This window comes from Rana temporaria, chromosome 9 (assembly GCF_905171775.1).
Source record: "Rana temporaria chromosome 9, aRanTem1.1, whole genome shotgun sequence".
In the NCBI taxonomy this organism is placed as follows: domain Eukaryota; kingdom Metazoa; phylum Chordata; class Amphibia; order Anura; family Ranidae; genus Rana; species Rana temporaria.
The window spans coordinates 88,575,304-88,590,032 of NC_053497.1; the positions used below are offsets into that span (position 1 = coordinate 88,575,304).

The window sequence follows — 14,729 nt, forward strand, 5'->3', positions numbered from 1 at the left end:
CCACAGAACAGGTTTCCACTTTGCAATAGACCATTTTAAATGAGCTTTGGCCCACAGTAGAGGGCGGTGTGTCTAGACCATGCCTTTACCTTGCATTTTTGGATGGCACGGCGAACTGTCATCACATATAGTGATTTCTGGAAGTATTCCTGAGCCCATGCATTCCTGTTTTTAATGCAGTGCCATCTGAGGGCTCGAAGATCACGGGCATTCAATATTGCGCTTAGGCCTTGCGCACAGATTTCTCTCCAGATTCTCAGAATATTTTAATACTATGTACTGTAGATTATGATATATTTAAAGCCTTTGTAATTTTTATTACAAAATAGTTTGACAATTTTTGGTGCAGGTTTTTCACACATTGGTGAACCTCTCACCATCTTTACTTCCGAGACACTCCAAACCTCTAAGATGCTCTTTTTATACCCAATCATGTTACTGACCTGTTGCCAATTAACCAAATTAGTTGAACATTTTTATTAAAGCCCTATCTTGTTAGTACCACTTTGTTGCCATGTCCCAACTTTTTTGAGACCCGTTGCTGCCATGAATTTAAAAATAATCACTTTTTTTCCCCTAAAAGTGTACATTTCCTCAGTTTAACCATTTGTGAGATTTTCAGTTAATAAAAACAGGGTTTAAAAGATTTTCAAATCATTGCATTCTGTATTTATGTTGATTTTACACAGTGCCACAACTTTTTTGGAATTGGTGTTGTACATCAAAGTGTGTTGATTCATAAAGATAGCTGTAAAGTCGTGACATTTTTTTGTATTCATTACACCAATTTCGCCAGTATGTATTTAGTCAACACTAAGGGCTCTTTCACACGGGGCGGATCAGTGATGATCCGCCCCGTGAACCTCCGCTTGCTCAGCGGGGATCGCTCCGTAGATCCCCGCTGAGCCGGCGGATGACAGAGCCGTCTCTGCACACTGTCTGTCAGTGTTCACCCGATCCGATGACGGATGGAAAAATAGGGTTTTCCTCCGTCTGCAGAATCGGAGGATTGCGTAAAAGAGCCCTATGAGAAACGTTTTTGTTTAGGTAATCGGATTTTACACCGCTAAATTTTTTACTGCATGTTTATCATTTATTTATAATTTTTACTAGGTATAAGAAAAGCATTTACTTTACAACAAAAACATAAAAAAAAAAAAAAAAAACACACAGGACATCCATGACATGGGGTCACAGAGTGGTTTCTTTAAAATAAAGCACAGCAGTAGTACTGCAATTTGCTTTTAGACTCACTATCTAATTGAAAATCTGCATATAGCTAACAAAATAAAAGTGGGGATGAGTCACTCTTCTGACTTCAGATGTATTCAAAACTAGAAAGTATGCAATGAAATTGACTGTATAGCTATAAAATATTTAGAGTAATAAAGTTCCATTGACTGAATTGTTTCACCTAGTAATAAATAAACTTACAAGATGCATATGGCGCTCCAATGAATTCCTGCCCAAAAAAATCTTTTGCCTTACATAATCATACATTATGGAAGACAGTCAATCACCTATTTGTGAGACCCCCCACAACTCTGGGCATTCAGCAGTATTAGTCTCAGAGTAAAGGGATATTGTTAGATGTCTCTACTTAGTATGGTCTACGCATGGCAATGCACATCTCATAGGATATTTTATCCCCGTAATTACAACTATGAAAGACACGGTCGTCATTCCACAGCATAGGGATAGGTATTTTGGCGCCATCACACTATTGTGAGTTTTCTCCTTCGGTTTATATAGCTTTACATGTTAAAACCGTAGCTATACAAATGGCAAGGGTATACCTAATGAAGACTTGCTGCCACATTTTAGGTATTGTTACCTACTTGAAAATAGCCTACTCTAATGCAACCAAGTGAATTGTTTCTTAAATATGTTGAAAGTACTGTGCTCATGGTAAAGGAATATTCACATACCCATACATACATACATACACATATATTACACTGACCTGTAGAAGCTCCTTGGCAGAGCCTCTCCTATCCACATCCATCTCTAGGCATCGATTGAGGAAGTCTCTGAACACAGATGACAGCCTTTCTGGGTTCTGTAACTCTGGGGTTCCATTGGTAGCTATCAGGTACAGTGCCTTTACAACAAACAGAAAAAAATAGTAAAATGTTTCTGTCTGGCAGATAACTCCGATCCTCATACACACTTAGCACACATCAGGCATAGATTCAACAATGGCAACTAGTTGTGCGGTGAACTCATAACCTTAAAGTAGATTGACACCTTAATTCAATAACATTTAATTTAGTAAAGCACTGTGCATCATATAATAATGACATTGTTTTAATAAAGTACTTGCTTTCACCTCATTTTTATCTTCTGGTAATTCTCAGTGCTGCTAATCTTCTGCAGCATTATCCTGTCAACATGCATGCACTTTAGCAATGTCTGTACGGCATTCCTCAAGGCGGGTTTTCTGATGGTGACATCAGTGGACCATGCCTATGTAGCATATGGTAAAAATATGTTTTTTTTGTCATACCTGTAAAATCCTTTCCTTTGTGTACATCATGGGGCACAGAGTCAAGCCAACATTCATTACCTGCTGGGTTATACTTCATCATCAGTTGAATGGACACTGGTAGACCAACGGTCTTTAGAGAGGAAGTGATCTCCTATATAACAACCCCTCCCACATAGGAAGCACATCAATTTTGTAGCAAGAACTGAATCCTTTAAAAAAGAGGGGAGGGAGCTCTGTGTTCCATGATGTACTCAAAGTAAAAGGATTTTACATGCAAGTATGACGAAAAAATCCTATTTTCTTTTTCATACATCATGGGACACAGTCAGTCAGGCTAATATTCATTACCTGCTGAGACATCCCAGAGCAATAGCCTTGAGGGGAGGGAGACACCCTGCCAAACAATAGCCATCAGAACTTATACAGCAGCCCGCAGTACACTGCGGCCGAAAGCCAAATCCTCAGCTGATTGAACATCCACTTGATAAAATTTTGTGAACATATGCACTGAAGACCAGGTAGCAGCCTTACAAATTTAAGCCACAGATACCTGATGGCGAAAAGCCCAGGAGGTTTCTACACCCCTGGTAGAATGAGCTCTCACCCTAAAGGGAGAAGCTTTATGTTTCAGACCATAGGCCTGAATGACCAATTGACGGACTCAATTGGCAATGGAAACTACCTGTCTGTCTGATCTTAGAATCTCCGCAGATCTAGACAAATAAACCTTGACTGCCCAGACAATGTCCAAAGAATGCAGGCATGCAGTCGTCTCTCTTCTGCCGAACGAGGCAGAGAGAAAAAAGAAGGCAAAATAATCTCCTGATTTAAATGAAAGGCCGACAATTTCGGAAAAAAGGAAGGAACAGGTCGTAACATGACTCTGTCGTGATGAAGGATCAAGTACGATTCCCTGCATGAAAGGGCCGCCAACTCAGACACCCTTCTAGCCGAGGTGATAGCCATCAGGAAGGCTAGCTAGCGTGACAGAGTCTAATGGTATTTCCTTGATAGGTTCAAATGGTTGTTTCTGTAATACAGACAGCAGCAAATTAAAAGTCCCAAGGACACATAGGTGACCTAATGGGAGGGAACAACCGAGTTGCCCCTTGCATAAATCTTCAGTGAATTGGAGGCTAAAGGCCTTTGGAAGAATACGGATATGGCCGAAACTTGACCTTTGATTGTACTCAAAGCCAATTTGATTTCCACACCTGACTGTAGAAAAGAAAGAATTCTTCCAATCACATATTTCCAAGGATGCCATTTTCTGGCTTCACACCAGGCAATATAAGTCTTCCAGACTTTACTTTAAACCTTCCTAGTGACAGCTTTTCTAGCATTCACTAGAGTAGACAACACTGACCATGTCATCAAATTTAGAGAATGTAAATTGGGGTGGACTATAGGACCTTGAGACACTAGATCGGGGCCACATAGAATTGTCCATGGCCTGTCTATTGTCAGTCTCACAATCTCCGGGAACCAGGGCCTTCTGGGCCAGGCTGTTGCTACCAGAATGACTGGAACCCCCATTCTCCGAATCCTACGCAAAAAATGTGGAAGGAGAGGGATCGGAGAGAAAGCATAAACCAGCGAGTACTCACTCCATGGAACCATCGGAGCGCATCTGCTCCAATTGCCAGAGGATCTCTTGTTTGAGACACAAACTGCTGTAGCTTTTTGTTGATTCTGGATGCCAGTAGGTCGACCTCTGGCCATCCCCAACGTTGGAAAATATCCTGGAACATCCCTGGGTGTAGGGACTATTCCCCCCGGGCATATCTGCTGGCGGCTGAGGTAATCTGCCTTCCACTTCTCTACTCCCGGGATATGGACTGCAGATATCATTGGCACATGTCTATCTGCCCAGGCTAGCATGTAGTTCACCTCCTTCAGAGCTGAACGGCACCTGGTGCCACCTTGGTGGTTTATATAGGCCACTGCCGTGGCATTGTCAGACTGAACTCTGATGGGGCAGTCCTGAAGCTCCACTGTCCAGGACCATAGGACCAGACGTACTGCCCGTAATTCCAAGACGTTGATGGGCAGGATCTGCACTGTCCCTGAACATTTTCCCAGAGCTGTGGGCCCGTCTAGGGATTTTCCCTTTTGCAGGTTCTGATCCTGCAACCGCCAGTTTAGGCTTAAGCGTGCCCGAGGAGATAAGCACATTGGATAATCCAGGGCTGTTCTTCCTCTGTTCCAAGACAACAAGATGTCTTGTTGTAAAGGCCTGGAATGGAACTGGGCACGGCCTCAAAAGGAGGACACCATCCTCCCTAGAAGACTCATACAGAGCCCAATGAAGGGTTATCTGGTGCCCCTTATATGACACACCTGATCCTTCAGGGCACAGATCTTTACGGGTGGCAAGAATACTCTTGCTTGGACAATGTTTAGGATCAGACCTAAATACTTTAGATTTTGAGCTGGTCTCAAGGCTCACTTTTCTGTATTTATGATCCGGCCTAAGCTTTTCAAATACCGCACTGAGTACATTATGCTCTGTTCTAGAGCCTGTACTGAGCGATCTCTGAGGTCAGATACTCGAAAACCAGGATCCCTTGGGTCCTTAAAAGACCAAGTACTGGTGCTAGGACCTTTGTGAACACCCGGGGAGCTGTAGCAAGCTCGAAGGGTAGGGCCACAAATTGAAAATGAGGTTCCTCTACTGCAAAATGTAGGAACCTCTGATGAGGCTGAAAAATAGTTACGTGTAAATACACTTCTTTTAGATCGATGTAGGCTAGAAAGTCTCCCCTCTGGAGTGAGGTTACTACTGAGCAGACAGACTCTATCCTGACTGTAGATATTTGTTCAGGGACCATAGGTCCAAAATGGGCCTTGTGTCCCCGTTTGGTTTCTGAACCGTAAACAGGTTTGAGTAAAACCATGTGCCCTTTTCGAATACAGGAATCTCTACCATAACTCCTTGATGCACTAAATGATGTAGTAGCTGAAGCAATAAGTTTCTTTTTGGAGGATCCGAGGGGACGCTGGATCTTGGAAAACTCTGAGGGAGAACCCCCAGAAACTCCAGCTTGTAACCGCAAGATATAATGGAGTCGACCCACTCGTCCTGAATTGTTGTTTTCCAAATGTCCGCAAAGCGCAGCAGCCCCCCCCACCCCCGATGGAGTGGGGGCATCAACTCAAAAGGAGGGTTTTGTGCTGGGTTTAGAAGAATTTTGGACCCAGGGCCTTTTCTGGCCCTGGCCTTGCGGCGTGCCCCTGGCCCTAGCGTCCTGTTAAAACATTTGAGGAAGCAGTCCCAGGGGTTTAAACGAGGGACATATGGTGCTTTTCTTCACAGGAAGTGAACTCTTCCCTCCAGATTTTTTGGGGATATTTTCGTCCAAGTGATCACCGAATAAACATCCCCCATGAAAAGGGAAACCTGCCAATAACTTTTTACAAGGAAGCTCATCTGACCAGTTCTTAAGCCATAAAAGTCTGCACATATGTACAGACAAGAGAGCCATATGAGAAACCTGCTGTATTGAACCAGCAGCTTTGTGATGTCTTCATGGAGGAGTGGAAAAGGACTCTAGTGGCAACCTGTGAAGCTCTGGTGAACTCCATGCTCAAGAGGGTTAAGGCAGTGCTGGAAAATAATGGTGACACACAATATTGACACTTTGGGTCGAATTTGGACATTTTAACTTGGGGGTGTACTCACTTGTGTTGCCAGTGGTTTGGACAGTAATGGCTGTGAGTTAAGTTATTTTGAGGGGACAGCAAATGTACACCGTTATACAAGCTGTACACTCACTACTTTACATTGTAGCAAAGTGTCATTCCTTCAGTGTTGTCATGATGAAAATATATCCAAAAATGTGAGGAGTGTACTCACTTTTGTGAGATACTGTGTGTGTGTGTGTGTAAATATATATATATATATATATATATATATATATATATATATATATATATATATATATATATATATATATATATATATATATATATATATATATATAAAAATAAATATATATTTTATATATATATATAAAAAATAGACAATGAGACCAGTCTGAAGGAAAGGTAAAAATTAAGCCATAAACTTAAGTTGGGTAGCACAGCATACGCATGTTTTTCTATTACTGTGACTTACTCTGAGAGGATTCTCATTAAGGTAAGGTGGTTCTCCTTCAACCATCTCAATGGCCATGATTCCTAAAGACCAAATATCAACTTTTGGTCCATAGGCTTTTCTCGTTACCACTTCTGGTGCCATCCAGTAAGGCGTTCCCACCATCGTACTCCGTTTACTCTGCTCAGGCGTGATCTGAGCGCAAAAACCAAAGTCCGCTGAAAAAGTATGAAAAAACATATTCATTAAATATGTCATATGAATTTTTTTTCAAAATCAGAATTTATAGTCTATATGCAGCTGTGTATTACAGTCTATGAATGTGTAGTAATAAATTACACATTATTTTTTAAATAACAGTTTATGGGTTCTTTCACACTGGCAAAACTCTGCAAGTGGATCTACCTGCTCAGCAGGGGATCTCTCTGCTAATCCCTGCTAAGCATACGGATGACAGGTTCATGTCCGCTCTGCTGATGCAAAGCGGACACATTGGTGGTTGGATGGAAACGGACCACCTGTTTGATTACATCTGACTGTTGTCTAATTCACCAGACAGATGGGGGAACAGATCCCCACATCCGTCTGTTTTTTAGTGGATAAGATCAGATTGGATATCCGTTGATACCTGCGGCTCCATAGGAGGTACAATGGATGGTCTAATTGGATCCGCCTAAAAAAATGACAAGCGGACCTGATCGATCTGCCTGTGTGAAAGGGGCCTCGATCGGACCATCCATTGCCCATTGACACCCGCCAACATCCGGTCTGTTAAAAGCAAACAGATGAGGGATCTGTTCACCTTTTGTCTGGCAGATCAGATTGGATGACAGTTGGATATAAACAAACAGACAGGGTGTGAATTTACATCCAATCGACCATACAGGTAATCTGGCTGTGTCCATGTCCGCTTTGCAGAAGCATAACAATAAATAAAAGACATTAATATAGAATAGTTATTTATGTGGAGTGCAAGAGCCTAACTAGATATGGGCACATGAAACTGTAGTACTCACTAAGTTTTACTGATCCATCCATCCCAAGCAGGATATTGTCACTTTTAATATCTCTGTGTATCACTTGGTTTGAATGCAAGAAGTCCAAGGCTTGTAGACACTAAAAACAAACAACATATTGAAAAAACACACATAAAAAAAAAAAAATCAATGTAACAAACCTCTATTTTAATTTCAAATTGTGTGATTTGATTTGTCATCTTGGGGAAAGCCAATTGAAAAGTTTTGTAAAGCCTATCCAATCTCTACTGTCCCCCCACTCCCTTTCAGAGGTATGAAGTGCTGGAAGCTGTAGGTTCTCGCTTTCTCCTCCTTCCATTCAGATGAACATTCACACATGGGTGAGCCAAGCTTACAGGTTTCAGAAATGTTTATCTGGCCACCTTTACAGAAATTAACTTAGATTTTATAATATTACGAAACAAAAAAAACAAATAGTGAGACATCAAAGTAAAAAGAATAATCGTAAAATTATTATTTAATCAAAGAATCATTAATAAGTGTGTAAGAAGCAGCAAATACATCAAATATGAGCAGTTTACTAGGATAACTGTGCAGACAATCCCTAATGCATAGGGAAATTTGCTAATCGTAGCAGTTTCAAACAAGAAAAACCTGTCTTGTGCTTAGCATTTGCCAAGTGTTTTAAGCTGGATAAGACAGCATTAATGCTTGCAATCTTATACTGTATGTGAAGGTGTGGGTTCCTAATGAAGAGGAGTTACGTGACCATGCATGACCCTTAATTTGACATGCACTGTAGTAAATACACCAAAGCTATATCAGTACAACCATAATACCACAGTTAGAGTCGGTTCACACATAGGAGACACGACTTCGGGGGCGACTCTGCAAGTCGTCATGAGGACGACTTCAGAGGCGATTAGCAAAACGACTTCTGTATAGAAGTCAATGCAGATCGCCCCGAGCCGCCCCCGAAATACGTCAGGAACCTTTTTTCTAAGTCGGAGCAATTGCAGTGAATGGGACGCGACACGTCAGGCGGCTGTGCCGCCTGTCGTGTCGCCCCAGTGTGAACCGGGTCTTATGCAATATCTAGATGTTTTTTTAATAAACTACAACTGTATATCATTAAGCCCCACAAAGGTACATCACCCTGCCGTTGTTGGTAAAACTAAAAATACCTTAAAGATGTATCTCACATTGGGATGATGCAGTGATTTAGTTAAATATAATACATGCCTTGAAGGAAGTGTCTGGAAGCATGCAAGAAAGGAAATGTGCCATATGGAAGAAGAGTCTACTGTTTTTTTTTCAGTGTTGTATGAAATGTGGAACCCTAGGATCCCTTTAAATGTTCCTGAATGAAAAAACTTCATCCAGTGTGTCACTAGAGACCCAGTTATTACACCTATTGGTTGCAATTGTCTTGCCTTTCAAAGCACAGGTGAATGTAAAGCCAAACCATCAATCACAGCCCTAAGCTGGCTTTAAGCTAGCTTGACATGGATTTAAATTCAGACCAGCCGAATTTCGATCCATGTGTGGTCACATCGACTTCTGTTCAACAGCCATGTAGTATATTAGCCCCATCAGAGCCACAGCCAATAGGATGCAGTGCTGATCTTTGTATTCTGGTGGCAGGGAAGTCTCCCTGCTGTTGGAATACAATGACACAGCTGGGAGCATTCCTGCTGGCTGTTAAATCTGGCCATAAATTGGTCAGTTATTTTTGTCCAAAGTCATCTCACCCTTTCCTGACAATTATGTGCCACTGCTCTCTGCTGAGCAGGAAGCATAAAGCAACAATTTGGGGAGTGGTTGGGACTTCTGACAAAAAGATGAAATTTGCATATCTGTAACCGTTTTTTAGCTGCCTTGAGCTGGCCATACAAGGATCAAAATTTTGCTGGTTCAGGAAGGACTGGACGAATTTTGATCCATCTATCGGCACCTTGGTTCACAAGTCAATCAAATTGACTTGTGTACAACCAGCCGGTCAGGTTTTTCCTGAACAATTATAGCTATAGCCAGCAACACAATAATTGTGTTCTGCCGACAGGAAGGCTCCCCAAACTCCCCGTTGGCAGAACACAAAAGCACTGCAGGAGGAATTCTGTGGTGGAAGGAAAGAAAGTTTCATAATCCATGGCCAGCTTTAGGCTTCATGTTTTGGGGAAAGAAGAAGGAGTGTGAAATTATGCAGATAATTCACTTTAAAATTATGAACTCACCTCTCGACAGACAGCGGCAATTTGTCCTTCATCCATACACGTTTCTGTTACAACATCAGTCAAAGACCCTCCAGCTAGGTACTCCATCACTACCCAGAGTTCATCCCCCACCAGATAACTACAAGGCACAATAAAGTGTATTAAAATATTGTAAGACCGAATGTAAATGAGAAAAAAAAAAAACACAACAACAATAAAAAAAATTCTATACAAAATGTAGCAGAAAATTCATCCATAATATGTTTAATGCATCCCTGTGAACCTGATGACTCATTTGAAGAATTTAGGTGAAAACAGGCAAGGAAGCTGGTTTTATCCTTTCAGACTATAATGTAAATCCATTTGACAACAGTTGGATAATCAACTGGTGCTGAATTAATGCAATCCTTGTATAAATCAGAGATATTATATAGTGGTGTCCCCCCAATATCATCATATAGCAAAATCAATGTAAATTGATAATGTTCAAAACGTATTTTAATTAAAGTCAACTCAACTTCTTCACAGGGACAAATAGAAATTAATCAAAAATTTGGTTTTAAAATTCCCATTTTGAAATCTAAAATACCTGAAACAGATCTAGTTTTAAAAAAGTAAGATGGGAATTTTTCATTTGCAACAATAAAGGAAGCTTTATGATTCTCCCGAATCTGTGAAGTAATTGATTTGAATAAAAAATCAGGTTAAAAATAACAAAACATTGATATTGGTTTTTATCATTGATGTATTAAACATTAGTTAATGCCATACACCCATGCATTTCAGATCAAAACATGAAAACATCATTCAAATGCCAAATAATTTTTTTATCAATATGTGTTCAGTTCAAAACAGGAAGTTAATATGCATAAAAAAAAAAAAAAACACACCTTTTAAACAATTTGCGTCAAAGAATAGCATTTGGGTATTGGTATTCATCACACCAGTTATACTATATTTTCTTCATGTTTTCATTAAGATTGAAGATAAAAAAGGGAGCATGGTGTTAAAAAGCCTGCCCACAACTTACTGCATACAATTTGTATTAAAAACAAATTAGGCAGTATGGCTCTCTGTGGTCATCTGCTGACCATGCTGGTTTCAGCTCTTCAATGGAAATAATGGAACTGGTTACCAAGTGGTCCTCTGATCACACACACACTATAAACCTAAATGTGCTGTTAAAACCAGTAATCAAAAAATAGCAAAACCAAAGAAAAGAGCTACCGTATTTTTCGCTCTATAATACGCACCTAGGTTTTAGAGGAGGAAAACAAGAAAAAAAAATTCTGACCCAAATGGTGTACTTAAATATTTACCAGTGCCCATGAAATGCAGCCTGACCTGTGCCAAACAAATGCAGCATAACCATTGCCAATAATGCAGCCCGACCTGTGGCACTACAAATCCCAGCAGAGCAAGTTGCCATATTTCAGCCCACCACAGAGGCACTACAAGTCCCAGCAGAGCAGGTTGCCATATTTCAGCCCCCCCAGCAGAGCGGGCTGTGTCACCTGTCCTCCAAACACAGCATTAGGAGACTGCACAGCCTTCCATCCACTCACTCCTTGGCTGCCATAAACTCCTCCCCACTCTCCCCTTACACCTCAGTCTGGGCGGCATGTCGTGCTGCATAGTGGGGCAGTGGGCATGATCTCCCCTACTCTTAAGACATGTCCCGGCTCGCAGACCCCGGCCGCGAGTGCGCACTGACTGGGAATACTTTATCTGTGTGGGATGAGGCCGCGGGAACCAGGAGGAGGAAGTACAGGTAGGGGGGGGGGCAGCTTTTTTGCCGGCAGTGGTGGGGGGCTTTGACAGCGGCGGCGGGGGGTGGTGCCTGATTTACATTCGGACCATAAGACGCAGAGACATTTTCCCCCCATATTTTTTTGGGGAAAAAAGGTGCGTCTTATGGTCCGAAGAATATGGTAGTCTAAAAAGCCTCCATGAAGATACACTTGCTACCATCCCTATTCTTCACGTTAATTCATAATCCTATAAAAGCCTTTCTGACCTTTTTTTACTCTGGAGGAAGACTTGAAATCCTTTTTAGGCCTTCGGAAACCCCTGTTGAAATTGTTATTTTATAGATTGAGTTCAAGGTACATTAGTGTGATCACCAAGTTGCAGAAAGGAAAAAAAGATTGTGGCAAACATAGGGGGTTATTAATGAAAGGCAAATCTACTTTGCACTACAAGTGCAAACTACGAGTTCAAAGTGCACGTGGAAGTGCAGTCGCTGGAAATCTGAGGGGTAGATCTGAAATGAGGGGAAACTCTGCTGATTTTATTATCCAAGCTAAAATGTGGTTATTTATTTTCCTTTCATGTCCCCCTTAGATCTACAGCATCTGCACTTCCAAGTGCACTTTGCACTTGTAGTGCAAAGTGAATTTGCCTTTCGTAAATAACCCTCATAGTGTATGTGATAAAAAAGTGTAGCAATGTGCAAAAAACGCATGGGATAAATGGTAAGATAAAAAAAGTCCCAAAAAGTGGATAATGAATGTCCTTGTGTACAGAGTGCTTACCTTATGGCAGGTATATAACAGCTTGTATAAATATATCCAGGGATGGTTCCACTGAGTTGATCTCCAGCTGCTGTCTGTCACTGTGGATGGTTTCACAGGATCTCTCCTCAGTGTGTGCCAGAGTATAAAGCAAAAAGACATCCCATCGTGAAGTAAATCATGAACTTTAATTGATAAAAACGTAGAAACTTGCATAAAGGTTTGAAAAGCAATGTGAAACAGCGATTTAGCATTCAGTTCTTAGTGTTTCCTGGTGCATCAGGTACTTACTAGTTACGATGAAACCATGTGATGTGGCGTAACTAGTAAGTACCTGATGCACCAGGAAACACTAAGAACTGAATGCTAAATCGCTGTTTCACATTGCTTTTCAAACCTTTATGCAAGTTTCTATGTTTTTATCAATTAAAGTTCATGATTTACTTTACGATGGGATGTCTTTTTGCTTTATACTCTGGCACACACCGAGGAGAGATCCTGTGAAACCATCCACAGTGACAGACAGCAGCTGGAGATCAACTCAGTGGAACCATCCCTGGATATATTTATACAAGCTGTTATATACCTGCCATAAGGTAAGCGCTCTGTGAGCACAACTTATAGAAGAGCCACACAAGAAGACTGTGAAGACACCTTTGTCATTATCCACCTTTTGGGACTTTTTTGTCTTTACCATTCATCATATATATATATATATATATATATATATATATATATATATATATATATATATATATATATATATATATATATATATATATATATTTATATATATATTTATATATATATTTATTTCTTGCCTATTTTTTGCCATAAATTTTTTTTGGCATTTGACCACTAGTTACATCACTTTTAGTATCATTTATTCGTCCATTATTGATCTATTTAATTTATGCGCTGATCATTTTTTATCACATCCACTTTGAGGTATATAATCATTGATTTACTTATTCAGATTAAGCAGCATTTTGTTATTTTACCTTCATCTTTTATATTTGTGTGGTGTCGCGGAAGCACTTTTTACCTTTTTTTAACCCTCATAGTGTATTTAACTCCTACAGCTCATCTTTTGTTACCACATTTATACTATACGTGCCAAATTTTTATGAAGTAATAATCATGAAATTAAACAAAATTATAGCGTTGGACATAGTGGGCATTTTTCTATTGACTACCAGTGTAAGGAAACACTAAAATGTTCATTATCTGTGTTTATTTTCTAACCAATATTATAATATTTATTTCATGTCATGATTTTTGATTAAAAAAATGTCATGTAGTGCGGGAGGATGTTAAAAAATGATTTACTGTAGGAGTTAAATGCGTTTGTTATGTTAGGTCAGTGGAGAACTTCCTCCTTAAAGCGGGTGTAAACCGCTGAAAAAAAAAAAAACAGAAAAAAAATAAAAAAACAACAACAACCTGCAAGACATTAGCATAATGTGCTAGTATGCATTGTGCTAATATGCATTAGAACAAAGCCCCCTCAGTGGCTCCCAGTCATCGCTGAGGGAGTTGACATGCTGTGGGCGTTTCCTGTGTGTTCCGGTGCTGTGAGACATCACTCCCGCCATGTGTGCGGAATCCCTCCGTTTCGACAAGGAGCTCTGAAGTTCAGGCACGATACACTAGACCTTCAGAGCACAGGCGCAGCTCATGTCAGTGGCTGCATGCAGGGTGGATATCTCCTAAACCATGCAGGTTTAGGAGATATTCATTTTACCTACAGGTAAGCGTTATTATAGGCTCTACCTGTAGGTAAAAATCACCACGCAGGCAATACAACTGCTGTAAATTTGGGATTAGTGGAAAAGCTTCCCATTATATTGGTGGCCCCTAATAACCTGTGGAGAAACCCTATGGTGCCAAAGAACTCTGGTTGAGAAAGGCTGTCCTATAGGTTTTGACATTTAGACTAACTGAATGTTTTATTACCATTTTGCAAGCATTCAGAATGCTTTCTGACACACCATGGAGCTCAAATGATGACTAAAAGTCTAAAAAAACACCCAATTAATACTATAGAATTTATAGGTGCTCAACCTGTGGCCCTCTAGCTGTTAAGGAACTACAAATCTATTGCAGGACTGACAGTTACAAGCATGACTCCCAAAGACTGAGGTATGAGGGGACTTGTAGTTTGCTGCCAGACCAAGAGAGCCAAAGGTTAGGAACCTCTGCTATAGAGCAGTGGTTTACAACTCCTGCCCTTAGGACCCACCACCAGGCCAGATTTTAAGTATTACCTTGGGGAGATGCAGACTAGTATATTGCAGTCTCTGAGCAGCAAATGATATCACCTGCAATGTATTTCCGTTATCTTGCAAACCTGGCCTGTTAGTGGGTCCTGAGGACAGGAGTTGAGAACCACGCTAGAGAGGTTTGCCAAGTATTTAAATGTACTACCCTTGTAAGTACTTA

General features: G+C 40.6%; 1 protein-coding gene across 5 annotated transcripts in view; it reads right to left on the minus strand.

Annotated features, from left to right (window-relative positions):
* Nucleotides 1-14,729, minus strand: part of PAK3 (p21 (RAC1) activated kinase 3) — a 243,536-nt gene that overhangs the window by 6,280 nt on the left and 222,527 nt on the right. For all 5 annotated transcript variants that reach the window (XM_040323877.1, XM_040323878.1, XM_040323875.1 and 2 more), the window contains 4 exons: nt 9,796-9,913; nt 7,601-7,700; nt 6,606-6,802; nt 1,964-2,101 (listed from right to left, as the gene is read on the minus strand). In XM_040323877.1, the coding sequence (XP_040179811.1) occupies nt 1,964-2,101; nt 6,606-6,802; nt 7,601-7,700; nt 9,796-9,913 (553 nt within the window). The remainder of the gene's footprint in view (nt 1-1,963; nt 2,102-6,605; nt 6,803-7,600; nt 7,701-9,795; nt 9,914-14,729) is intronic.